The sequence below is a fragment of the Pan troglodytes genome, chromosome 14 (assembly GCF_028858775.2).
Source record: "Pan troglodytes isolate AG18354 chromosome 14, NHGRI_mPanTro3-v2.0_pri, whole genome shotgun sequence".
NCBI lineage: Eukaryota > Metazoa > Chordata > Mammalia > Primates > Hominidae > Pan > Pan troglodytes.
This window is the reverse complement of record NC_072412.2, coordinates 52,363,501-52,391,449: the sequence shown is the minus strand read 5'-3', so window position 1 is coordinate 52,391,449 and position 27,949 is coordinate 52,363,501. Positions and strand designations below refer to the sequence as shown.

Genomic DNA, 27,949 nt, shown 5'->3' with positions numbered 1-27,949 from the left:
AATTTGCAGGGCCCAATTCCAGACACAAATGTGGGGCCCTGGTTCAACACTTACTGAGAGAAAATGTAGCGTCCTTCTGTTCTGGGTGCCCGGGTAATAGCACAGGTTGCAGGCCCATGAGGCCAGCCCCAACTATCAGATTGTGTATTTACAATGTCAGTCTAACCGTTGCTGAAAAATACTTAGCTCTGTTGTAATCAGATTTAATTTCTCAAGAGGCAAAGTACACTCAACAGTTTGCTTAAATCAGAGACACCAAAAGGAAAGATTTGCTGTAAATTATCAACTAGCAAATCTTAGTCAGTTCAACTTAATTTTTATTGAGGGAAGAAGGGAGAAAACAGGAAACTGATGGAGTTCCCACTGCGTGTCGGCCACTGGAGATTTCAAAGGTTTCTTGTTTAACTCCAGCTACCAAGTAGGTGACGTGGATAGTCTTGGGACAGAGGAGTTGGGGGAGTTGAAATTAGGCCCTAGTTTCTACATAAGTGACACGGAAACCCTCTGCACGAGTTAAGCGAAGCTACACCTCAAGTTTATTAATGCCTCGGGTTCTTGCTGCTGGCTCTGGGAAGAGTCTGAGCACGCACAGCAGACTGATCCCCGACAAGGTGACAGGGACTAACCTAACGCCCTCCTCGTTGGTCCTAGTAACCACACAGAGTAGAAACGCGGGCGAAGGCAGGAGTTGGAGGGGGCGCCCACGCGGAGGCTGCCGGGAAGTGCAGTGAGCAAAGGCGGCGGGGCCATGGAAACTGAACTGGAGAAGAGCGGGTTCTCGGAGTTAAAAGCGAGAGTGAGTGGGACCGGAGGGGCGGGGCATCATATGGGCTGGGCTGAGGCGAGACCCCGGCGGCCATCTTGAGCCCCGCCTTTTACTTCGGCCCGGTTCTTCTGGTCACTCCGCCACCGTAGGTAAGACTGGGTTCGGGTAGAGGCCTGGACGTTGTCAGCCCTCCTGCGGCTGCGGCACGGCTAGGCGTGATCGGGGCGGACGCCGAGTCCTGCGGTGCAGATATCCGCAGGCACGAGCGCAGAGACGGCGACCCTGGGCCTTGAGCGCCACCATCCATGACAGGAGGCCAAGGACCTTTTCCCGTGACGCGGAGCCTCGCCTCTAATCCCTTTTCCTTCTCTGAGCCTCTAACCTAGTGTAACCCGGGGCGAGCGCCCGTTTACCTACTGCCCGCTACATTTGTACAGCTTTTTCCTGTTCAGAAAGACTTTCCTAGACCCGCAGCCACCGCGCGAAAATGTGAAGTAGATGTGTACGCATTTTAAGGAGGGAGCTGGCCTCAACGCGTTACTAGCGCCCGCCGGCGCCTGGTTCGGGGGAGTGTGGACCTGCTGCTTTAGGCAGCGTCCGCGTCGGGGCACGAGCCAATGGCGCGGTCAGGAGCACTCACCTGATGGTGCCGAGGGGAGCACGTGTCTTTGGAGTTTGACAAAATCTGTTCGGGTCGTAAAATGCTCTCAGAGCGCTGTGGGGGACTGGAAGTCATTTCTGAGGGGGTCATCAGGGAAATGGGATTGAGCGCACCTGGAAGGAGGGGGCATTCAGGTTGCAGGAAAAATAATAGCTCATGTTTGTGTGTGTGGTAGAAGCAGCATTCTAAGCACTACGTGAATTAACTCATTTAATTCCCAGAGCAACCCTATCAAATTGATACGTATTACTGTATCCCCATTTTGCAGATGGGCAAATGAGGCATAGATTAGCTTGCCCAGTGTCATGTAGTAATAAGTGGTGAAGTCAGGGTTTGAACCCGGAGGGTCTGGCCCCAGAACCTGCTCTGAAACCATTGTACTGTGGCATTGAGTAAAGCCACCCGATAGCAACATCCAGGCCATCCTAGAATTATGCATAGTTGAGTTTAACTAACATAATAGGGAGTGAGACCAGAAAAATAATGTGGGACCAAATTATAGACCATATTTAGAGCCATGTGAAGGTGTTTGGCGTTTATAGATGCTATATTTTTTTAAAAAAATTTTCCCCAGAGTTTAATAGAAATCCTTACCTAGGCAAGCCATGTGAATTTTTATGAAGGAAGAGGCCCAGCCTAGGCAACATGGCAAAACCTCCTCTACAAAAAATTACCTGGGCATGGTGGTGCCACCTGTGGTCCCAACTACTCCAGAGGCTGAGGCGGGAGGATCACCTGAGCCCGGGGGCCGAGATGATTGCAGTGAGCCGAGATCAGGCCACTGCACTCCAATCTGGGCCACAGAGTTTGACCCTGTCTCAAAAAAAAAAAAAAAAAAAAAAAAGACTATGTTTGCACACAGAGTGTGACTGAAGTTTATATGGAGTTTTATTCATTCTTATATTTTTTTCAGTGATCCTGCATGGTTTTAATTTTATGAAATTTTAATGGCATTAAACTTGAAGAAAATTGTACAATTAACATGGTCTTCCATTTCAGTGACTTTCTGGTTCTCAGCGACTGGCCTAACAGCGAAAGGGATTAGTAGTCTCCACCTGCAGCAGCCAGGGGGGTAATCAGGCAGTTCTCATCTGCTCATTATTGTGAGCTGGCGAACTGTGTTTTTACATATGACTAATGGATACTTAACACTACTGAAATACACACTTAGGAATGGTTAAGATAGTAAATACTATGTATGTGTTTTTATCACAGTTTTTAAAATACTAAATAAAAATGACTAACAATTCCACGTAGGCCGTATTAGGTTGCAGATGAGCTGTTGGTAGGGATCCGTTGACCAGTAAATTAAGTGGATTAAAACCCTAGACTTTCATGCAGGATTGATCGTAGTGGGATGTATTAGAAAGAAAGGAAGAGGCTAAGTTTTAATTTCTTATATATAATTAGGATGATGGCAGTGGGAATTCAAAAAGAAGGTAACTTTGAGGCGTCTCAAACGTAGATTAGGCAAGACAGGCATGAGTCTGAAAAAGAGGCAATGAAAAGAGGAATGGTTTGAAGGTGAGATGCAGAAGCTTAATTTTAGGTGTGGTAAATTTTAATAGCTGGTGACATGTCTTGGTAGAAGAGTCCAGCAAGAAATTTCATTATGGGTACTAATGCTTGAGAAAGATTGGTTATAGAGATGCAGATTTAGATTATTTCACCCAGAAAATGTAGTTGGAATTTAGGGAATGAGGTTTAGGGAAAGAGAGTGTGAAGAAAAAAGAAAAGGGAGGTGGGAGGAGACAGAGTGAAAGGGAAGAAGCCAGATCCTGAGTTTTCACTGAGAAGAGGATTTGAACAACACAGTGGTGGTCAACAGCCAGTTATTGGAACTGTAGATTGTTGGTTTTGGGAACACCTGTCTAGGTTGTTAAGAGCCAGTGGAATAGGACATCCTGGAAATGAAGAAACATTAAATCCAAGGAATCTGAGAGAATGGGAACAAAAAAACACATGTAGAGATTTATGGAAAACTTGAGACAGGGGAAGAAGGATAAAAATAGAACTCAGATTTCTGGAGGTGGGTGACATTTAACTTTAATAAGTAAAGGGCCCTGTCTCTACAAAAAATTTAAAAAAAAAATATTCTGGTGTGGTATGCACCTGTAGTCCTAGCTGCTCAGGAGGCTGAGGTAGTAGATCACTTGAAGCTTGGAGTTCTAGGTTACACTGAGTCATGATTATGCAACTGTACTACAACCTGGGCCACACAGCCAAGACCCCATCTCCAAAAAATAAAAAATAAAGGGAAGAACAGTAAGGTTTGACCCTTAGGGGAATGGATGTATTATGCACTGAGAGACCCTTTCTTCTCCAAAGAATGTTGATGTTCACTAACATTTGGGAAAAATTGTGTACTCCCACTGGCACTGTGAAATTGTTTTTCTGTTCTTGTTGTTGTTGTTGTTGTTTGTTTTTTGGAGGGGAAGGAGGAAGGGTGTTGTTTGGTTTTTTGGTATTCCACCCTACTCTGTCACCCTATTTCTCCCACAAAATCTGTTCTAGAACCTAAATATATATTTGTTCTAGAGCCTAAATGAAATCTACCAGACAAGTGACATGATATATACTATGTAAGTTTCCATATATATTTTTCTTACTGAATATCAGTCACTTCATCGTTCATAAGCCCACTTTTCTTACACATCCTTTCTAGTCACCCTAGTAGTAGTCCTTCAGTCCTCATCTCTTCCCTTCTTTCTCCCCATGTTACAAGTTCGACTTACAACTGAGCCAGATAGATCCATCTTCCTCTACTTACCTAGTCCCTACTCTTATTTTCTTCACTCAGGAGTTGACTACATCTCTTGCTTCGAAATTACACTTGAAAACTTTGTTTACTGATTTAAAAAGATAAAAAACTTTCATAGTACTTTTACTTCAGCAGATGGTTTTGACCAAGTACCAACAAGCTTTATGGCAAAATAGGTATTAAGGTGGCTGTGGCAAATAATTAGATTATGGGCAATTAAGGTAATTAAGTGGTGATGTGGTATCCCATCAGGGTGTACAGTCACCTACCTCAAAAGAAGAAAATATCTCTATTGAGAATGCATATGCATATAAAAGCTCTGTATAACCTTTGCTGTGAAAAGTATATCCCATTTGTAAACCATTGGTCTTTTTTTCAGAATCGTCTACCATTTGGTACAAGCGGAAAGCAATCAGCAGTTGGACAGTTAAACTTGTTTTATTGTTTATATGTTACTCTGAACATTGAATGAAAATACCACTAATAGCTTGTTTTAAAATGTGCTATTTTTCACATAGAAAAATTCTATTGAAAAATATAACCACCTATTATAATGTATCAGATATCATAGTATATCACAGTATGTCATATCTAGTTCTTAGTTTATGCCATATTTCTTGTTAAGCCTAACATATTTTTTTGATTTGTAATTACAGATGGTTTCTAAAATGGGGTGGGTAGAAAAAATACTTTAAAAGCTTTGTTTTTAAAAAAATATTCTACCAACTTTTAAAAAGTGTTTTAACCTTGTTTCTTCTGGCCAAATGAAAAGCATTTGATTTTGAATTTTAAGAGCAGAGAAAACTGACAACTTGAGGTTTATTAAAATAGACAAATAGCAAAGATACAGACTCCTATGTACCAGATACGTGCTCAGTGTACCCCATCTTTTGCAAAGTGGATATAGTCCTAAGTTTAAGAAAATCTGGTTTCCTTGTGGAATAAGAGAGCAAATAAATTTTATTTGTTGGTCTCATATATATGTATTAATATATTAAAATTAGTGTCTCTGTAAGTTCATTATTAAAGATAGGATTGTTAACAGTAGCTAAGGTTAATATTCAGTAACTAATAACATCTCATAGGAGTTTATTGTTTAAGAATTAATCTTTTATAGATTAAAAGCATAAAACTGAGCAGATGGTAATTTATTTGTGTACAGTTGTAATATCATAATTCTATAGAATCAGTTATCTTAAAGTGTCTTAAAAAAATGAGTAAAGAACCTCTAGAGAGTCAGGACAGCATAGCAGTTAAGAGTAGGGCCTCTGATGTCAGACTTCTGGGTTCAAATCTCAGTCTTCCAAAATAAAACTATTTGGGTTTATTGAAGAAATTAGAGATAAGATTGAAACTGATTTTTTAAAGTATTTTATAAAGACATTCCCAAAATTAGCTTTTTAACATTATTGTTATATATCTTTGAAAGAGTAATCCTAAAGCTCCAGCTGATTAGCACGTAGTAGTGCATTTCTCTGAGAAGATCACCAGGGTGGTAATACCTGTTCCTGATATCTAAAGCTTTTTCTTCAATATGTAGGACTTACTGCCTTATAGTCTAATACAGTGTTTCTAGGAATGGGAAGGGAATCTTTCTTTGAGAGGTACATGTCAGAATCAGTGTGGTTTCCCTTTGCTTAATAGGCATTTATGATAAAGATGGTTTTCCAACTTTTTTCCTGTATTTATCATTAAAAGCAATAAAATATGTCATTTTTACATGTAAGTTTAAAATTATTTTTACATGAAAACTTAAAAGATTTGTTGGACAGAAAAGAAGTTAACAGGCTTATGTTTTACTTATTGGTTTGTTTTAAAAGGAGAAATAAATGTTGATCTTAAAGTTTCATATCACTTTCTCTTAAAAATTCATGGAATGAGTAATTGGATCTGGTTTAGTATCTAGAAAAATGTGTATCACACCGTAAGTGTTCAGTAATGTTACATATTATTATTACCAAAATCATTATCACATCTTTCTTCCATTTTAAAATCAACTATAATCAGTCATACCAATTCCTTGACTACTTTGTTGCAGTTGATAGGCAGACTATTAACAATTTTTAATCTTCTACACTAAGGTAATTAATTGGTAACATGTATTTTCTGCCTCTTTTAAAAATAATTTGGGGCAGTCCACCACAACGAAAAAACTTGTTAATAAATTAGTAATGATATACCAAAGTATGAAAGCTTTTAAAAGTGAGTAACAAGTGTAAATGCATGTATGAGAGTTAATCAGTTTCTTAATATTATTTACCGGAGAAAAATGTGAAAAAAAATTCTAAGTAGAAAATAGTTGTATATTCAGATAATTTAACTGAAGGCAATTAGTTTTGTTTCAAGTTTTTCAGGAACTAATTCTCTGGAAATTAACGAGATTACTCTTTACTGATAGGAGAAGAATGGCATTGAAGCAGATTTCCAGCAACAAGTGCTTTGGGGGATTGCAGAAAGTTTTTGAACATGACAGGTAACTATTAAGAAGATATAATTTTAGATACCTCTCATTCTGTTGGATTATTTTGTTCTATTTTAAAACAAATCTTTTTCTAGATATTATAGTACCTCATTTTACTTTTAAACTTGCTTACTCTCTTTCTGTGGTTATCTATTTGACAATTTTACCAGACTTAATTAGCTGTGGATATGATTGTGTGAGGTAGAGCCTTAACAGAGAAGTATCTTCAAGCTTTGACTTGATGCTCTTCTGAAACTTTATGAAAATGCTTATGTTGCTAGTAAAAATTCTGAAAACATTTTCTTTGAGGATCTCTAAGTGTAGGAAAAACACCTGGACTTTTTGAGAAAGATGGCACACTAAACACATGCATTTGCTTCTGCTGCCTCCAAAACTCTGACTAACGTGGCATTAAGTAAAGAGATTAAACACACACGCACACATACATATACCTATAAAGGCATAAAGAAGCAGGAGACAGGAGCTGAGAATAACATTTTAGAAGCAGGAATACAAATGGAGAGGTACTACCTGACTTAGTAAAACCTAGAAAGCTACATTCTAAACATCAGCAAGAAAAAGCTGAGAAATGACACAATTTATTTAAAGCCATAGTAATTGGAGGCACCAGGGACCCCTGAAAATAAGGATAAAAGTTGAGCTTAGAAAAAAAGAAGATTAATTGAAAGTCTGTTTTTAAAAGGAGATAGATCTGAGAGTGTCCCAGCTTTATGCACTGCCTCTTCCTAACTCTGGGAAAGATTGGAGGTAAGTTCTCTAGAGAAAGTAAACAGTTTGTACTGGGGAATACCAGACACAATTAGTGGGATTGTGATACTGCAAATAGATTAAGCAAAAGTTTGCACACTGAGTTTCTTCCACTAGCTTTCAAAATTTGGGGACTTAGTCTTATATCCTTTAGAAGAATTTCTTTGTGGGGAGTTTGAGTAGCCCAAAGGAAGAGATTTCAAGATACTGAGATTTGCCAACAGAGTAACCTAACCAGACCTTACAGTAAAGCAATGATTGACAACTCCACCTGTAGGCACAGTGCTTTCAACTAGATTTTTAGTGTTTCTCTCTTAAATAGGAGTGGACAGCTAAAGATCACTAGACATTTGTATAAAGTCTTTAATTTGATATGAACTGCTCTTCATATCAAAGGCATAAAAGATATTGACCTCTGACTTCATAGGATGCTATTAAAAATATTCAAGTACGTGGCCAGGTGTGGTGACTCACACCTGTAATCCTAACACTTTGGGAGGCCAAGGCAGGCAGATCACCTGAGGTCAGGAGTTCGAGACCAACCTGGCCAACATGGTGAAACCCTGTCTCTAAGAAAAAAAAAAAAAAAAAAAAATATATATATATATATATATATATATATACACACAAAAATTAGCCAGGCATGGTGATGCACACCTGTAATCCCAGCTACTTAGGAGGCTGAGGCAGGAGAATTGCTTGAACCTGGAAGGCAGAGGTTGCAGTGAGCTAAGATGGCACCACTGCACTCCAGCCTGGGTGACAAGGGCGAAACTCTGTCTCAAAAAACATAAAATGAAAAAATCCTCAACTACAAAAAAGCCCAGACATTTAAATTTTGATAGTAGAAATGACAAAACTCAATAGAAGGGTTAGTTGAACATTCTAGAAAGTAAAATAAGATAAAAGTGATAAATCAGAAAGGACAACAAAGTTAGAGGACTAGTCCAAAAATCCGACATTAAAAATTAGGAATTTTGGAAAATAGAACAGAAATAGAGGTATAGATATAAATAATAAATAATTCAAGAATTTCCAGAACTGAAGTTGCCAGATTTAAAAAGTTGTCTAGTACAATGGATGAAAATAGATCTACACCAACAACATAGTAAAGTTTTAGAGTTTTGGGAACAAAGAAAATTCTCAAACATTGAGAAAAAGAGAAAGTAGATTAAGAATTTTCCAAGGTTTAGGTCAGCTCAACGGTATTACTAGAACCAAGAAGGCAGAGCAGCAGCGCTTTCGGGATTCTGAAGGATAACTTCTATGTCCAATCATATTGTCAAGTGAGAGTAGAATGAAGATGTTTTCATATATGAAAGGTCTCAAAGTGTATTTCCCATGCACTTTTGGAAGCAACTGAATAATATGCTTCACCAAAATGAGGGACTAAAGCAAGATAGCTGAAGGCATAAGATCCAAGAAAACAGATCAGAGGAGAAAGAGTTTCCAGATGAGTGGGACCATATTAAGGCAGCAACTAGAAAGCAGCAGGTCAAAAATTGGAGATGGTAGCCAGTAATTACATGCAGCCATTTACATCAAATTAGCTAATTAATAAAACTTCAGTTCCACTAGCCACATTTCAGGTGCTCAGTAGTCACATGACCAGAAGCTGTTGTACTGGACAATACATATACAGAACATTTTTATTAATATCACTGTAGAAAGTTCTGTTCGGCAGTACTGGTCTGAAGAGGTTTTTTTAATGTAGATGAAATTGATAGAACTGACTGTATTAGAGAGGAAATTTATGAAACCAATCAGGGTTGGGGGAGTTTGGTATTGAATTAGTGATACATACAGAGTGACCACACAAATATCTGTGCATGAGATTGTATTCTTTTGGTAATTGAGCAACATTTTAATGACATGATAGGGACAGAGGTTTCAGAAGATTACTTGATAATCCTGTTTTTTTTTTTTTTTGCTTTTACATAAGTGTTAATCATACCAGTGTTGAACATACTTTAGACCTGATTTATTCCACAATTGCTTGAGAAAGGTCTTCTTTTAAAAATGTTATTGTAATAACAACACTTAACATGAAATATACCCTCTTAACAAATGTTTAAGTGGGCAAGAAAGGTCTTAAGGCACCAACCATTCTGTAATAAGATTATGTTCTCTTGATTTTACGTATTGATTACAGATATCCCTGCACTGAATATGGATTTGATATGGTGTTATAATGAAAGTAAATGTTTCAACTTCCCTAACAAAAGCTGAAAACCTAAAAACAAATGTCAGAAATTTTTTGTGCCGTCAGTCATCAACAAGAAAAGTTGCTTAGAATAATGTGGAAAAAGAAAATCACCAATATGCAGAGAATAGAAAGGAGCATACAGAAAACTTCTCATGATGGGGCCTTTGTGGGAGTCTATTCCTAACAAGGAAGGACAACCAGTAACAAAAAGGAGAGAATTACTAGCTCAATGAAAACAAAAAAAAACTGAAAGAAAAAGGAAAGTAATTCTAATATACTACATGGCTCATCTCTGAATAGCATTTATAACTTCCTAATATTCATTAACCAAAATTATATGTGATACATAGTGGAAAGAGAAATGTAGGGGCATGCAGAGAGCAAAGACAGGGAGGTGAAAGTTAACTAAAATCCTTCTATAATGGGAAGCCAACAGATAATAACTAAAAACTGAAAAATCTAGAAGCAGTAATAAAGTCATATTATGTAGATAGGGACATAAATACCAGAAAAATCAACTAAAAGAGGTAAATTAATTATCTCTGGAACATGGAAAATGAGAAGGTTGGAGAGTTTTTTATATATTTAGTTTTTATATATATTTAGTTTTTCATAACAAAGTTTGTGGAAGTATTTACTATTTACAGTTACAGTTTACTTTATATGTACTTATATAACTTTGATAAAAAGATAGGTGTTTACTCTGAAGTAGTAAGAGTTTACTTCCATTTATATGATGTTTTAAATAAACCCATGAGAGATCATTGTTGCATGAATTACTGTTTACTGGAAAAATGCCTGTGGTTTTAATCAAAATTGTCTTTTCTAGTTGCATTAATAGTGATTGTGATAAAATATTAGTGATGAAAGAGCGAATTAAGGATGTGTTGCATTTTAGTGCCCATGAACAAATATGTAAGATCTCAAGAATTCATTTTTTTATGAAAGATGATTTGTTATTTCATACATTTCTTAAGAAACAAAAACTATTTTTTAATAAGTGCCACAATGAATTACATTTATTTTTTCACTTATTTTGCCCAGAATGACAGTGCCATGCAAAGTATAGGCTCAGGTTGTTTTAGATCAGTATGCTAAATTGACCACATTCTTTCTTTAAGGGACAAGTATATTCCTTAAATGTTGGTGGAACCACTTATTTTGAACATTAAATAACTTATTTTGGACCTTTACTATATATCTTACTTTTTATATAGTGCATAATTATTTTGTTTCTGTATTTATTAATGAGGGGCATTAATATTTTGTTGTTGTTTTTGTTAAAACTAGTGTTGAACTGAACTGCAAAATGAAATTTGCTGTCTACTTACCATCAAAGGCAGAAACAGGAAAGTGCCCTGCACTGTATTGGCTCTCAGGTAAGTATTATGCGTTTGAGTTTTATAAAGTCATTTCTATTTTCTTTTTAACTGGCTTATCTTACCCTTTTATTTTAACTTGGTAGGCTTTTTCAGCCATTTATGAAAGACTAAGGACCTGTCATAGTCTACTCTGTTACTTTATCCTCAGAATAATTTCAGACCTACTGAATTATATTTATTTCATATAGTTTTCTAATAGACCAAGTAATTTAGCAGAGAATGTAAAGTTCTGTACTTAATAGCAAGGGCTTAGAAAACTTATTTACTTAATTTGTATCTACCCAAGCATTTCTGGAGTTTATAGAGACTTTACTAGTCCATTAAAACAATATTAGGTGAAATCAGTACACCAAGATATTCTAATTAGAAACCAGCTATTGTAAGAAGTCAAATAACTTACAGTGTTCTCTAAAATATTTTAATTGGACTCCATAGAGCTTCTCTGACAACAATCTGGAAAGTCACAAAAGAACGCTAAGGCTTCTCTTAATCAGTGTTTCATATTAACTACTGTAGAATAGATTGTGAAGAGTAAGATTTTGACACCTGCAGTTTTGAAACCTCTATGCTAACTTTTCTTTCACAAGACGTTGGTACTTCATCTTTGGAAGCAAACATTATAAGGAGAGAATCCTAGCAACTAAATTGTGTTACAGAGTACTATTTTAATTTTGTTTCCTTCAAATTGGTTCCTGTAACTTTAACAAATCCTCCCTCATGTGTGTTTCATCAAGGACAAGTCCCAAATACCAGTCTTTGAAAATGAGAATAAATATTTCATCTTAAAGGGTAAAGATTAAGTGCATATCTGACTTTAACTCACGAAAACATTTCTGTGACTGAATGAAGAGCACTGATTTTGCTAGAAGAGCATTAGGTATTGCCAAAAGCAAGAGCAACAAAATTAGTTATTTAATTGTCTTAGAAAATATAATATTGTATAGCTAAAAATGATCTTAGAAATCATGTAATCCCTAGAAAGAAAATGAGGCCCAGAGAAGCTAAATATTGTCCAGGGTCACACAGTAATGTGGAATTAAACAAGTTTTCTGACTCACAGTCCAGAGCTGTATTTAGTTTTTTCTCCTGTTGTTTTTGCATTTTGTTTCTGGTGAGGGGTACTATAGTCATATCTCTTGGCTAAATAATAATAACCAGAAGCCCTGAGGCATTGTGTCATAGGTACTCTAATAATAGGGCCCTAAGTTCTAACTAAAATTGAATCTAGCAAGACATATCTGAGCTTTACAAGTATAAAATACAGAATTTTTGTTTGTTTACGTCAAATGACAGGACAGTTTCCTTAGTGAGATGCTGAAGAACAGATAGACCTTGGAAATTAAGGCTTGATTTTCTGAGTAAAGGTAAGATTGCCTGACCAGTGCACGTGAGAAATGGTGACAAAAAAATTTCAGAAGGTTTACTTCCCAGCAAGTCTAAGGAAAACAATGACAGAAAGATTACACAATTATTATATTGCTAAAATAGAGAAATTAGCTGAAATCAAAACAGCCAAACTGAAATCTTAAAAGATAGTTCATGTATAGTGATGTATCTTTCCCAAGTGAAGGTGACCATTGAAACAGCCCTTTATTAGCTGTGTACCCAATAGAATTGAAAACATGTCCATACAAAAACTTGCACATGAATGTTCATAGCACACTATTATAATAGCCAAAAACTATAAACAAACCAAATCTCTCTCAACTGGTGAAATGATCAATAAAATCAATTGCTAGTTCATTCCTCACCATTCTCACATCATTGTAGTATTAGATACCTATAGTAAAAGCATTAAATCATCTCCTCTATCATATGACTGAAAAGCATGGAGCTAGGAAAAATAACAGAAACTTCTAAAAACTGAGGCTAAAACTCAATTTAAGGATGGCATATGGTCACCATTACTCTCTTTTTAGTTCAGTGAAGAATACAAAGATGATTAAGCTCAATTTTGTTGCTGAGAACTATCTGTATGTAAAAAATTTATTTGTATTATGAAGACCATAGTATTTGCTTATTTACTGTGAATATGTTTTGGTGCAGAAATAGTGCAATGTTTAATTAGCATATTTGATAACACTTCACTGGGGTTGTTTTAATATTGGGCTTATGCAGCATATTGTCACTCTACAGTTTGAAAATTTCTGAATTCCCAAACACTCCTGGTCCAAAGGATTTTAGTAATTGAAACTTTAGTAGTGATTTTAAAAGGATAGTTATGGGATCACTTAACCTAACACAGTTCTTAGGTTAATACTATTATAAATTTTGTGAAAAAGTGAATTTTAATGTCTTACTCAAAATTATTTCTAAAGCAAAAAAATATTTTAACAATACCAAGTGAACTTGTTTTCCTGTATTATAAAAAGTTTAAAGCTTATAAACCATTCACAATATAGCATGAGATAATTTATTTTTAATAATTTCAACTTTTATTTTAGATTAAAGGGGTACACGTGCAGGTTTGTTATACGAGCGTATTGCATGACATGGAGGTTTGGGGTATGAAAGATACCATCACCCAGGTAGTGAACATAGTACCTAATTGGTAGTTTTTCAGCCCTTGTCCATCTCCCTCTCCCCCTGCTCTAATAGTCCCCCGTATTAATGGTGCACATCTTCATGTCCATGTGTGCCCAATAACAATATTTTTTATCTTCAGGTTTAACTTGCACAGAACAAAATTTTATATCAAAATCTGGTTATCATCAGTCTGCTTCAGAACATGGTCTTGTTGTCATTGCTCCAGATACCAGCCCTCGTAAGTGTTTGTGGTCTAGATATCCTTTGTAAAAATCTAAATCTTTAAGACTGGTGTAAGTGGTATGATATATACATTATACAATTCATTTTATATTTTTGCTGTTATCTCTATTAACCTTTCAAGTGGCATCATGACTCCAAAATACCGTGCTGTACATTTTCCTCATTGAATTTTACTCATGACATGGCCCTTATAAAGACGATAGTTTTGCTATTCCCATTGTACAGATTAAGATACTTCAAAGCAGAGATTGAGCAACTCAATTCATATATCATATTGGCACTACTGTCAAAATACTAATGTGTAATGCATAGGAAATTATTTTTCTATTCCGGAGGTATACTGTCTTGTTGCATGATAATACATCTTTTTTCATCTCTGTTAACATCAGCCATACAGTTAAAACAAGTATTAGTTTTAATATAAATGATTTGAATATTTACATTAGAGAAATGAAAATATCAAATACATGAGACTCGATGCATCAGACAGTTAAAACTTGTTTTATGACTCTAGAAGTTTCAGGAAATGGAATTTAAATGGCAGTAAAACTAGGGAAGTTACATGGCTGGCCTGGCAAGTAGTATATTTCCTTTCACAGGCCATATTATACAAAAACAAGGCATATCTGGTTAGAAATATAACAACAGATTTAATTTAAAATAATAGCAAAAATATAAAATACAAAAATAGAAAGATATATAAAAAGGAAACTGTAAAATTTTGTTATCATAAATGAAGACTTTAATAAATGGGAAAATGCTGTATTTCTAGATGGATAAAATGAATCTTATGACAAGGTCATGTCTTCAAATTACTCTACGTGTTACTGTAATTCTATTCAAAATCCCAGTGGTTGGCTTTTTAACCACATGCAAGTATATAAAATAAAATGTAACAAGTTAAAAAGAAACATAAGAAAATTCCAGTGGAGGTTGGTGGATAGATAGGAAAATGTGATGGAAAGCGTATTAGAAAACATTTTCAGTTCAAGATAGTAAGTTGAGCACAAGCATCTGCCTCCCCACTCCTGTGTAAAGAGAATTTAAAAAGTGCTGGTAGTGAGAGAGGTTCATCAGGGAAGGGATCACAACACATTTCTGAAAGATAAAAAGAAGATACAAGTCCTTTTGACAGGTAAACCAGAGTAAGGAAGCATATGTTCAGAGTACATAAGAAACTTCATGAACAAAGAAAGTTAGTGTATCTTACCTTGGCAGCTGAATACTCCAGCTTGGAAGGTCATTTTTTACCTCATTGGCCAGAACGAGTCACATGGCCCCATTCAAGGGCAAGAGGAGCAGGAAGTATAATCCTATCATGTGCTACAAAAGGCAGAGAGCTCACAACATTTGGTGAACAGTTCCCATGCAAATGGACTTGCAGATTCATCTGAAAGTGTGTTGTTAAACATGGGCCATTACTACAGAGCAGATGAAACCACAAGATTGTTTCTTGATAGGTGGCTGCAATATTAAAGGAGAAGATGAGAGCTGGGACTTTGGCACTGGTGCTGGATTTTATGTTGATGCCACTGAAGATCCTTGGAAAACCAACTACAGAATGTACTCTTATGTCACAGAGGAGGTAATTTAATTTGTATTGTAATTATTAACTGATGACTGCCAAGAGTTTGATTTTGAACACAAAGTCCTTACAATCCTGAGGATTTTAAACTAGGGTATAAAAGTTATTAGTAAAAATTCCAAGGTTTGTTAGTACTATAGTTCTATTTACTGCAATTTAAATTAACACTAAGTACAATTAAAGAATTTAATCATTATATTGAGACCTGTTTATACTACCCAGAATAACCAAGAAAATGGTGTATGAAAAAAACCTTTAATTTGCCTGGCAGCTGGTTCATTTGGATGTATTTTATAGTGATAAGCCAAGGCTTAGTTAGAAAACATAAGTGGTAAAGCATTACTTCTATTAATAATATTTGTATGCTGCTTATGCATTTTCTGAATTTTATATGATCTTCATTGTTAATATGTATATCATAAAAACTTAGAAACAATAGTGTAAGTTTTTAATTACCCATAATTCTGTTACCCCCCAAAACACTTATGTTTTGGTATATTCCGGACTGTTTCTATGACTAGTTTTCACATAATTCTAAATTTTTTATTTTGTTCTTCTTTTTAAGTTATATATAAAAATATTTTCTAGTGTTATTCTAATTTTAATAAATTTAATTTAATAATAATTTAATAATTTCAATAATAAATTAATAATATTAATAATATTTTATATTAAATATGACAGAATGTAATAATAATTCTGTCATATGCCATAATTTACTTTTTCCTCTTATAGGATACTTATGGTTTTGTATATATTTTTACCGTAATAAATATTACTGCATTGATTATCTTTGTGCATAATGTTTTCTCCCTAAGGACTTTTCCTTAGAATATATTCCAAAAAGTGAAATTACTAGGTCAAAACTTAAGAACATTTTGAAGGTTCTTTCTGCATCACCTTCCTAAAGTGTTTTCTAAGAAGTCTGTACCATATATTTCCCAGGGATATATTAATAACCATGGTCTGCCTGAGGATTTAGTTTTGTTTTGTTTTCATTGTTACTAGTTCAAACCATTGTAAGACTATGATTTGGCAGTATTGATTGTATAATTATTTTATATAACTTTGAAATGTCTGAACTTATTTTCTTTGATATCTTTTGTCACACTATTAAATTTTTTCTAGCTTCCCCAACTCATAAATGCCAATTTTCCAGTGGATCCCCAAAGGATGTCTATTTTTGGCCACTCCATGGGAGGTCATGGAGCTCTGATCTGTGCTTTGAAAAATCCTGGAAAATACAAAGTAAGATTATCTAAACTTCTAGTGATAAATATTTCTCTTGAATAACATAATATTAGGAACCTTCAAAGAGTAAAATTACAATATTGTTAGTATTGGGACTCAACTTTTCTAGTGTTGAGAACTTTGGGATGTTTGACAGGTGGGTATTTAATTTAACCATAGAGTATATGCTGCAGAATTAGACGCATAGGAATTCAGCAAGAGTGCTTTCTTATTGGCCTACTAGAAGTATTATAAAATGTAGCTTCTCCTTTAATTGTTTTTATTCCAACTATAGTCTTGAACACACTTTTTTTCCCTAAAGGTTATTATTACTGATTAATGTTATAGTAGCAGGATCTATCATTTATATTCTTACCAGGAATGTCTTTGTAAAGTTGACTTTGATTTTCTGAGGTAAAAGATATGATTTGTAGAAGCTTAAGAATTGTGTTCTTAATGCCTCTAATGAAAATTGAAATGCAGCTTGATTAAAAAACATCACTCTCAGCCTTTCCCAGAGTCAAATTTGAGTAACTACCATACGTAGTATGTCATACTGTGCAGAACAGCATGTTACAAGAGTTGAATAAGGAAGTATTAAAGCAACTAGCATCTTAAAATTTCTTCTGCCTTTAAATTTACAGGGCTGTTCACGCCCTTAAGATTGGTTTAATTCATTTCCTCCTCTTAGGAAGAACTTCTTGATTATTTTAGGTGTGCTACTGAGAAATGAAAATATTTCTCATAGCAGTTTCTTGCTGTGGCATCAAATATTTTGTTTTTGGTACGCTTTATTATCAAGTTTTACTAATTCATGGCATGACAGTGGGCTTTCTAAGCAAGCACTTTTATTTCCATTTTTTAAGGCAGTCTATTTATCATGTCTGAGGTAGAAAAGCAAACTTAGTTGATTTTTTTGTCCTTTAAAAAAGCTAGTAGATACCACTAAACATTTACATTGATGAGTACTCTGAAGTTGAGAGATCCCATCTCTGCATCTCATCCAGTGAAAAAGAACATTGTATAGAACACAGAGTTGTATTAAAAATTCTGTCATATTGAAATGCATTGCTCACTGCTTTGTTGGTACTGTTTAAGAGAAATCATGTGTCAGATTTAGTAACATGTTCACTAAGGTAAACATGAACTGTTTTATATTACTATGGATTAATTTTCAGTGCTAAAAAAGCAGAAACGCTGAACATAGACTTCTGTTTGTATCTTAATTAAATTGCAATGTATTGTTTTGCATTATTTTAGCAACTATATTTATTAGCTCTCTTAATAGAATACACAAAAGATGTATTATGGAAAGGCCTGCAATCTAAGCCAGTAATATATCAAAAGGAAAATTGTTCACAGGGTTTTCATGGCAAGTCAGAATTTTTAAGCAAGTTGCAGGTAACTTTTATATTTTTAAGTAAGTTGCAAATATCTATTCATATTTAATTTAGCAAAATATAACTTGTTTTTAAATTTCTTTTGTTTCTAAAGTCTGTGTCAGCATTTGCTCCAATTTGCAACCCTGTACTCTGTCCCTGGGGCAAAAAAGCCTTTAGTGGATATTTGGGAACAGATCAAAGTAAATGGAAGGTAGGTACTGAATGGCTGTCTTAATACTCATTCTTAAGTTTCAAGTTTGTTTAAAAGGTTGGACATATATTATATTCCTACACTGCTCATGTTAGGGCTCTAGAGCTGAGACAAATTAGCAAAAGATATGTATATAGATAGATAGATATTATATATCGATGTGCATATATCGATATATATGAGATATATATCTATATATTATATTTCAATATTAATATATATATATCTCAACAAAAAATCCTACTTTCTAATTGTATTGAATCACGGCAGATATTCTAGGGCTATTTTTTTTTCTACTAATGGTTAATTTATATTTTTAGTTCTAAATTAACATCACTTCTAAATTAACATAACCAAAAAATACCACATATTACAGGTTGGGCATCCCTAATCTAAAAATACCATATATTACAGGTTGAGCATCCCTCATCTAAAAATTCAAAATGCTACAATGGGTATTTCCTTGGAGCATGACCTTTAAGCGTCATGTGGGTACTCAAAATGTTTCAGATTTTGGAGCATTTCTGATTTTGGATTTTCGGATTAGGGATGTTCAACCTGTGTTACTAAATTTAGACTTGCCTCTTATTAACTATATGCTCAGTTGTGTAATAGAAGCAAAGAAGCCTGGCTTTTTAAATTACTTTGTGTATTTGTTTTCAAAATTTAGCATTTCAGATCTCGATTTTAAATTCCAGACATGAGTCTTTAAAAATAGATATTCTGTTATGTATATTTATGTGACTATTCCCACAGCAAGATGGCTTTTTCAAGCATGCAAGTAGGTGCTTTCAAGTGGAAATAAAAATGACCCTTTTTCCTGAGAGCCATTTTACTCTTGTGCAGAAATAGGCCATTTACAAACTCCACCAAGAGTTTGAATACTTTGCAAATGAACTCATCATGATGTGCATTGTTAACAAGCAGAAAATACTTGAATGGGTAAAAAATGCAACTTCTTTGTCTTAAGTATTTAAAGTATAGTTCTGTGTTCAGGGGTCATTCCTACATGAACCCCTATTTTATTTAAGGATGATTATTGAAATTCTAACAAATTTTATTTAAGGATGATTACTGAAATTCTAACTAGTTAAAGGGTTCATCCTTTAGTAACTAGATTACAGTTTTGTTTAGGCTTGAATTTTTATTGTGTTTGAAGAATGCTGGAAATGATTTAGGATTAGGTCCTTTGAGAACTGACATTGCATGTACATCAGGTCTTCATCATTGAGTCTTCATTGGTGCAAAGTCTATGCTAAGTTCTGAGCTGTTTTGTCACGAAAATGGTGACCCTTTCACATCCACCAGGGGCTTATGGTCTAATAGAAGAATTGGGTAAAAGACCAACTAATTGGAGGGTGAAGGTGAGAGGTAGAGGTACAGGTAACCTAAAAAGGCATCTAGATACGTACTTTTCTCCAAGTGACAGTAGATTTTACTGTCTTAATTATGTTGTATTTAGGGTATTATTTAATTTACGATTGAAATCAGGAAACCATGTAGAATTATGAAATCATAGAATTTAGAACTAGTCAGACTTTATAGGAGGTCCTCTCCCACTCTAAGATGAAAGGAAATAGAATCTTCAAAAGCAGGATAGTTAGAGGACAAATCTTTTCGTGGTCGTTTGTCTTGGTCAATGTATAAAAGTTGTGGTTAATGAATATGTATGAATAATTAAGTATAGTTCAAGGTGGATGATAAAACATAAAATTGTAACTAGTGGCAGCTCCTCAGATAATAAATTTGAGATGATGTTGATATGATTCAGATTATTCATACCAGGTCTTTCTGAAAGCTTAGGTAGATAGCAGAGGTTTGGTGCTGTTCAACAGCAAAAAGGAAGGCTGAATGTGTTTATGTCTGGAATTAGAGCCGTAAAGAAGAGACATAAAAAAAAAAAGATTATCTGAAATAGAGAATATTTGGAAAAAGATCGTGGAGTTAGAAGAAGTTTCTAATTTCCAATTTGTGGAAGGAGTTACAAAGGAAAAAATATCATGTTCTTGCTGGAGTCAAGAGGAGATTAAGAATATTAAAGGTTTGGAAGGAAAAAGGCCATTTTGTTAAGAATGCCTGAGATGTGGGATTCTTGCCACTAGTCTAGGACTGCTTGAAAGTAGGGAAGAGACTATTATTAGAAAATAGAATTCCGAAGACCTTGTAAATAAAAGCCTGGCAAGTCAGATTTTGAACCAACTTAAAAGCATATTTCTGATTTAATCAGCCTAAGAGCTTAAATAACTTTAAATTTCTGTTTGGTACTAGTATAGTATATCCTGACGAGTATCTTTGAATTTATTTTTCAATGTTACTTCTCTTTTTACAGGCTTATGATGCTACCCATCTTGTGAAATCCTATCCAGGATCTCAGCTGGACATACTAATTGATCAAGGGAAAGATGACCAGTTTCTTTTAGATGGACAGTTACTCCCTGATAACTTCATAGCTGCCTGTACAGAAAAGAAAATCCCCGTTGTTTTTCGATTACAAGAGGCAAGTATTAGGAAACTTTAGCTTGATCTAGATAAGGTAACTATGAAAAATTAGGATTCTGTGGTATTTTCTTAACTTTATTTTAGAATATAAAATGCTACTTCTAGTAAGTTTTTAATTATATTCAGACACTTGAAGTGAAAACCTGCCTATAAAATTAATTATATCTAACACTAAATTTGATAGAAATAGGAAAGCTTTTGGCAGTGAAAAATATTGTTTTCCATCAAACCAGTAAATAAGATTTTTTATGCTTGAATGATGATTAATCTTCAACATTAGCGGATACTTCTTTCTTTACACATGTACCTTTGCTGCAGTAGAATAAAAAGGACAAACTTCTACCTCAATTATTCCTTATTTAATATATATATCTTTTAGCCTCAGAAGTTAAGTATTATTTATCACACATGTGCTTTATATTATCTGACTTGCATACTAATCTATTCATTGTGCTACTTGATATTTCTAGTTGTTTAAGAATAATTACTGAATCCCAATGGGCTTGCAAGTTTTTTTTAACTAAAATACTTTTGACCGTCCACTACTCACCTAACTCTATATATGCTACCATAGTCCTAATTAAGGAAGTTCTGCTTTTATTTTTAAGAAAAATTCATAAGCTTCAGAATATAATTTAAAATATTTTAGAGTGAAAAATGAGCACAGAAAATTATACATGGTCATGATTTTTAAATAAATTTTTATCCATGTTTAAGGATAATGTGTCAGGCACATTGATCTAAAATATAATTATGATGGTAAATGTTCAAATCTAGATCAGTGTGTAATGTGGTACATTAGTTTGTAAAATGCTTTCACAGCATTTACTCATTGTTAATTCTTACACCACCAAATGAGATATCATTTCTTTCCTATCCATCTGTTTTACAAATGAGGAGACAGGCTCAGAGAAGTAACCTACTTATCTAAGGTCACATAGCTAGTAAGTGGTGGAACCAGAACTGGAACTAAGGCCATTTAACTGCAAATACTGACCTCCTGTCATTTATCAAGCCATTTTCAGACGGCATGATGTGCTCCTGAGGAGCAAAGGAATGGAATTAGAGCTAGCACAAGGAGAAATTGTGCATAGCTTGCTGCCTATGTAACTTTTGCAGAAGATCTGAGCAGTCTTCCTGTTTTCAGGGATATTTTGCACATGTGAACTATATATATACATATATATATATGTATGTGTATATATATGTATGTATATATGTATGTCTATGTATGTGTATATATATATGTATGTATATAGTGCGAAAATGTCAAAAACTAATACATTATATACTTTTTGTCTCTTAGTGTCCATCCTTGAGTAATAGAATTTTGTTTTAGATTTATTTGAACATTTACCATCACAATTAAATTTTAGGTCAACAATCAGCCTTGAGAAATCCAAATACCAATTTGACTATAAATATAGTAATACGTTTAACTGCAGTAACTATAGCTGTAAGTGCGTACCAAACCATGTTTTTTCCAAATGACCTTAATTTCTTGGCACTACCCATGTTGGATACCTCATTTGCTTCCCCAAAGACTGTGCCCAAAATTTCTGTTGTTTCTACAACGATTCTGCCTGCCAACAAAGTCTGAAAATCTCTCAAGTTTGTTATAAAAACAGCACAGTTAGAACATTATGACATTCTTGGAGGGAAAAATAAGTCCACTTATTTGTTTCTAAAATGCCTGTATCCCAAGCAACTAGAACACATAGTTGGCTATACTTAATGAGGAGTCAAGACAAACCATTCAATTCTTCTAAAAAAGTAAAAAAGTATTCAAAGCACCAGAGTCACAATCTTGAGCTCAGGTGCAATTTTCTATTCACTTTACTTCCAGCATGGTCAGGTTAAGATTGAACTACATAGCTTGAAGCAGATTTCGTTTAGATTCGTTGTAATTGAATCAACAACTGAATGAACATGCCTAAGTAGTGGCTCCAGAGAGTCTGCTTTCAGATTTTCTCGCCAGCTTTGACCCAAGATTACCCTGGGTCTGAGAGTTTTATCACCTGCTTTATCATTTGATTACAAGTATAGTATAACTGTATTTCCTTGTGGGATAGAAGCTGTGAAAAATAAGCTGAAAATAATAGGGGATATATATAAATAAATGAGAAGGAATAAAGAAAATAATTACAATCATGCACATGATTTACCCAACTTCATTCCTTTATCTCTTTTTAATGGTCTTAAATGCTCACAATTTATATTTATACTCTGTCGAATGTCATAAAAAATTTTTTAGAGAGAGGGGTTAGTGCATCAGGGATATTTATTTGGTTATTATTTTATATAATTTTTTCTTTTTCTATTTTGGCTTCAGGGAATCTAAGTTGAAAAAAAATACTAGGTAGCAGAATTCTGATATCTAGTGTACAGAGATCAAATCTTAGTCTGAAAAAGAAGGGCCTAGTATGTCTTATCTTTAGTTATTGGAGTTACACAGTGAAAAAAAAAAATTTAGTGACCTAATACTGTGAAGAAGTTTCCAGAAATAGTATTCTCTTTTTGTGGAATAGAAGGAGAGGCTATACTACCTCCTTAAGCCTCAGGACCTTTTTGAAGATTGAGAGGCTGTTTTAGCCTCTGCATCTGCCTGCTAGAGAAGAGTAAGAACATGGCAGAGAATCCCAGAAATATAGAGATCTCTCATTCATCTCTGTATCCCATGCTTATTTAGCATAGGTATCTAGCACAGAGACTCTCAGTACTTGTTAAATGAATACAGTGCAAAGTCTTCCTCCTTATACACTGAGGAGATTTAATAACCTGGGGATTCTTATCCAAGCTTTTCTAATTGGGTCTGGAAAATATATAAGAAAACACTGCCTGTTAGGATAAACATCCATCATAGCTGCTGGAGCACTGCTCCCTTTTTGAGAGCTGAGTGAAGAATGAAACGGGTTCATTTATTTTTATACTCCAAGAGTCAGTGTTTTGCTACCAAGGATTTTCCATTTAAAGTGTGAGGTAGAGGCGAAAAGGCCCCTTCAAGTGTCACTAAACATAGGCATTTGCACAAGCTGCTTAACATATCATACCAACTCATTCATCAAAGAATTTAATTAAAGAAGCCATCCCCATTTAATAAGACTGATAAATAGAAACCCTAGTCAGGGATGATACAGTTAGCTCGAATTGTATAACTTCAGCAGGATACCAATAGTTCAAATGTATTCTATTGCCTTTTCGTTGACATTTTAAAAAATTATTGGGTCCTCAATGGCAGGCATTTTCTTCTTTCTCATATAGGTGAATCTTTATCATTATGGAACTTATGGTCATTTGTTTTGGATTTTAGATGTCTTGTCTTATCTTGCAATATATTCCTGGGTTTACCTTGGGACTTCTCTAATAATAATGATGGCTATTCATATGTGTCTGATGGCTCTTAACACACAAGAAACTAAGGATAAAAATATGGCATACTCAGTCACATTGGAACTTGGTCACACAAGTCTTTTGAGGTATCTGTTTCCCTGCATCTGTACCCATTTTCTATCAGATCCATCTTTTGATCTGTGAAAAATGGCAGATAATACTTGGTACATTTTACAGGTTTGGTGGCCTAAAACTCCAGGCCTGTTTAACTTCTTAACAATTCAATAATTATATGGATGGAAAATGCTTTTCTTTACATTTATTTCTTTATATAGGAAACTGTAATTTAGCTCTAAATTTAACTAGCCAGCTGGGACTAGTCTAATCATTGAGAGACATGACACCAAGTAATTCCGAGGCTCAGCTTTAATCTTGACAACATTCCTGTCACATTCACTTCCATGATCGAAGACAGATTGCTTTAGAAGACTTAAGTTACCTTGATCTTAAACTAGAACTTTTTATTAACAGCTGTTTCCAAGATAAACATTTAATACCTCTCTGGAAGGGAGAGATTGAGAACATTTACTGATTCATCAAAACCTTGGGGATTTCCTTGTTCTCTGAAGCGTCAGTGATATTTTTATTAGCTCTATTTTTATTTCTTAGGTGCTTAGAAAAATTCCCATCTTTTCCCATCAGTGACCATTCACTAGTTCAAAATGGGAAAAAAAAATCTTTGTTAGACTTTCATTTCTTTCGGTTTATTCAACCTTGTATTTTAATTGCAGATAGGGATAAATTATCTGGTGTTTGATACCCTTAGAAAGTTCTTCCCACCTGGAGTGTAAATTAGTTTAACCATTGTAGAAGATAGTGTGGTGATTCCTCAGACCTAGAGGCAGAAATGCCATTTGACCCAGCAATCCTATTACTAGGTGTATACCCAAAGGAATATAAATCATTCTGTTACAAAGATACATGCACACATATGTTCACTGCAGTACTATTTAATACTATTCAATAGCAAAGACATGGAATCAACCCAAGTACCCATCAGTGATAGACTAAATAAAGAAAATGTGGTACATATACACCATGGAATACTGTACAGCCATAAAAAGGAATGAGATCATGTCCTTTGCAGGGACATGGATGGAGTTGGAAGCCATTATCCTCAACAAACTAATGCAGGAATAGAAAACCAAACACCAGGCCAGGTGCGGTGGCTCACGCCTATAATCCCAGCACTTTGGGAGGCTAAGGTGGGCGGATCACAAGGTCAGGAGATCGAGACCATCCTGGCTAACATGGTGAAACCCCATCTCTACTAAAAATACAAAAAATTAGCTGGGCATGGTGGCATGCACCTTTAGTCCCAGCTACTCAGTAGGCTGAGGCAGGAGAATTGCTTGAACCCAGGATGTGGAGGTTGCAGTGAGCCAAGATCATGCACTCCAGCATGAGTGACAGAGCGAGACTCCATCTCAAAAAAAAAAGACCAAACACCACATGCTCTCACTTATAAGCAGGAGCTGAATGATGAGAAAATATGGATATATGGAGGGCAACAACACACACTGGGGCCTGCCAAAGGGCGGTGGGAGTTGGGGAAAGCATCAGAAAGAATAGCTAATGGATGCTCGGCTTAATACCTACGTGATGGCTTGATCTGAGCAGCAAACCACCATGGCACACATTTACTTATGTAACTGCATATCCAGCACATGTACTCCTGAACTTCAAAGTTGAACAACAACAAAAAAAGAACGAAAATTCATTAATACCTTATTGTAATTATTTTTTTTTGGAAGACTATTTTTTCTTATATTCAGAAGAGGTGTCAGAGTCACCAGAAAGGGATTATTTTTCCATTTACCTACAACAATGGTTTTAAATGATTGGATAGATAGAAATCTCTTTCAACTTAACTGCTTAGCACATTACATTTTTCTCTGTTTTATGGTAGTTTTCCAAAGGTTTACTGACTTTTTACCTAATTTGATATATTGCTAAGGGATGTCAGGGCTTAATGACATATTTCTCCTCAAATAAAGATACAACATGCTTTTACTGTGTAGGAGGAATTGTTAACACGATTTATGATGGCTGTGTTTGACTTCCCAACAATGATAGAACATTTGGGCATTTTTGTGTTCTTTTTCTATATTGTTTGTGTGCTTATTTTGTGTTTTAATAGTCACTGTCTTACTGATGTGCTGCATTTGTGAATTGAAATGTCTTGCCCATGTTTCTAAGGTCTCTAAATCCTGATTCTTTTCATCTTGGTTGATATGACAGTGTCTACTCTGCATATTTAATGCACTCTACAGTGTTGATATGACATGTCTACTCTGCATATTTAATTAATGTGTTACTTCCACTCTTTACATATTAATGGCAGCATTTAGAAGTTAGGCTATGTTTAGAAGCTAGGCAGAATGTTTAGTTTTCCTTCATATTTTTGCTGCTCTTTTAATGTACAGTGAAAATGTTAAAGTACAAGTATGACAACCTTGATTTTATTATAAACCTTCCTCATACTTCCTTAATGTTATGACTATTTGTAAGCAAATTAAATGACCTTAGAGATATATTTAATGTTCCTAATATTGATGTTTCTGAATGGTAGATAAATGTCTTATCATCTCTTTATCTTCTAGGGTTATGATCATAGCTACTACTTCATTGCAACCTTTATTACTGACCACATCAGACATCATGCTAAATACCTGAATGCATGAAAAACTCCAAATAAGAGAATCTCTTCAGGATTATAAAAGTTGTAAAATGCAACTGTATTGCTGAGCAAAAAAAAAAAAAATTCAAAACATTGGATTTTATAATGCTAAAAGGGCTTTATTCTATAGTGGAATCACCTCTGAATAAAGATATAAAACCTACTTCTGATTTTAAAAGTTATTTTGCAAGTGTTCACATAGGAAATCTTTAATGCTCTATAGCTTTTTCAGTGTCGTTTGGAAATTCTTGTATTAATCCCAGGTCATAGAATATGAATGTAATCCTATTTGAAGTATAGAGTAGTAACTCTGGAACAGAAGACTTAAAAGTAATTTAGCCCAGACTCCTCACCTTTCCAGACTTTAAGCCCCTGAAGACATGGACTGTCTTTGTCATGTTCATTGTTGTATCTCTAGTGTCTAGCAAGTGCTTGCTTTCTAGTGGATATTTAATAACTGTTGTTAGCTACAGAATAAGGAGGTAGGCTCAGAAAGGTTAAATGAATTCCCCATCATTACACAGCTATTTGTGGGATATTAGAAGACAGATTTTCTTTTCTTACCTATTGAGTCTAATATATTTGTGAACATTGGTTTTTGGGTGTATTAAGGTTCTCAAGAATTAAATAAGATTCAATCTGAAAATGGCTAAATAAGGAAACGTATTAGTTTCATATGTTACTGTAAACATGAATATTTTCCTGTAGTCACAAGCAGAGATTTAACTTGGTGAGCTCACCAAGAAAAGTAGTATCTCTGTAATACCAAATTGTTTTCCTTTAAGAACTTAATAGACAAACTTTTTGAAATGTGATAGAAGCCAGTAAAACATGATAGAAGCCAGTAAAGCCTGGCTGCTTTAGAAATATATTTTTTTTCTGTTAAAAAATAAATTTTAAACATTCAATAGGAATGCATATTATGGTAATTGAAGAAAATGACATTAAGTTCTTAAAGTTATAAAATTAGTATTATATAAACATTAGTAGTCAAGGTTGAGCCCTAGAATGAGCTGTACACAGAATGGTTCTCATTTAAACAGTCTTGTGTCTTCTAATAAGATCATTCATGAACATTTTACATGCTGGTAATTTATTTGTGAAGAAAAACAATTGTCCCTGAGATCATTGAGGTTGAGGTTTAAACCAGGGAAGCAAAACTAGTAGGAGATATATACATTAAGGTTTTTTTAAAAAA

At 34.6% G+C, this 27,949-nt stretch overlaps 1 protein-coding gene across 3 annotated transcripts; it reads left to right on the top strand.

Annotated features, from left to right (window-relative positions):
- The first annotated feature begins 322 nt into the window (after positions 1-322).
- ESD (esterase D) lies at positions 323-26,914 on the top strand. 3 transcript variants are annotated; one of them, XM_009426934.3, is made up of 9 exons: positions 323-418; positions 6,587-6,661; positions 10,914-11,002; positions 13,671-13,769; positions 15,235-15,359; positions 16,488-16,607; positions 18,084-18,182; positions 20,512-20,679; positions 26,675-26,914. In XM_009426934.3, exons 2-9 carry the CDS (start codon positions 6,594-6,596, stop codon positions 26,753-26,755), a joined length of 849 nt encoding a protein of 282 aa, XP_009425209.1. In that variant the 5' UTR covers positions 323-418; positions 6,587-6,593; the 3' UTR covers positions 26,756-26,914. The 3 variants fall into 3 exon arrangements, with proteins under 3 accessions (XP_009425209.1, XP_016780771.1, XP_509772.1); XM_016925282.4 differs by lacking the exon at positions 323-418 and adding an exon at positions 476-796; XM_509772.7 differs by lacking the exon at positions 323-418 and adding an exon at positions 657-915.
- The last annotated feature ends 1,035 nt before the right edge of the window (positions 26,915-27,949 follow it).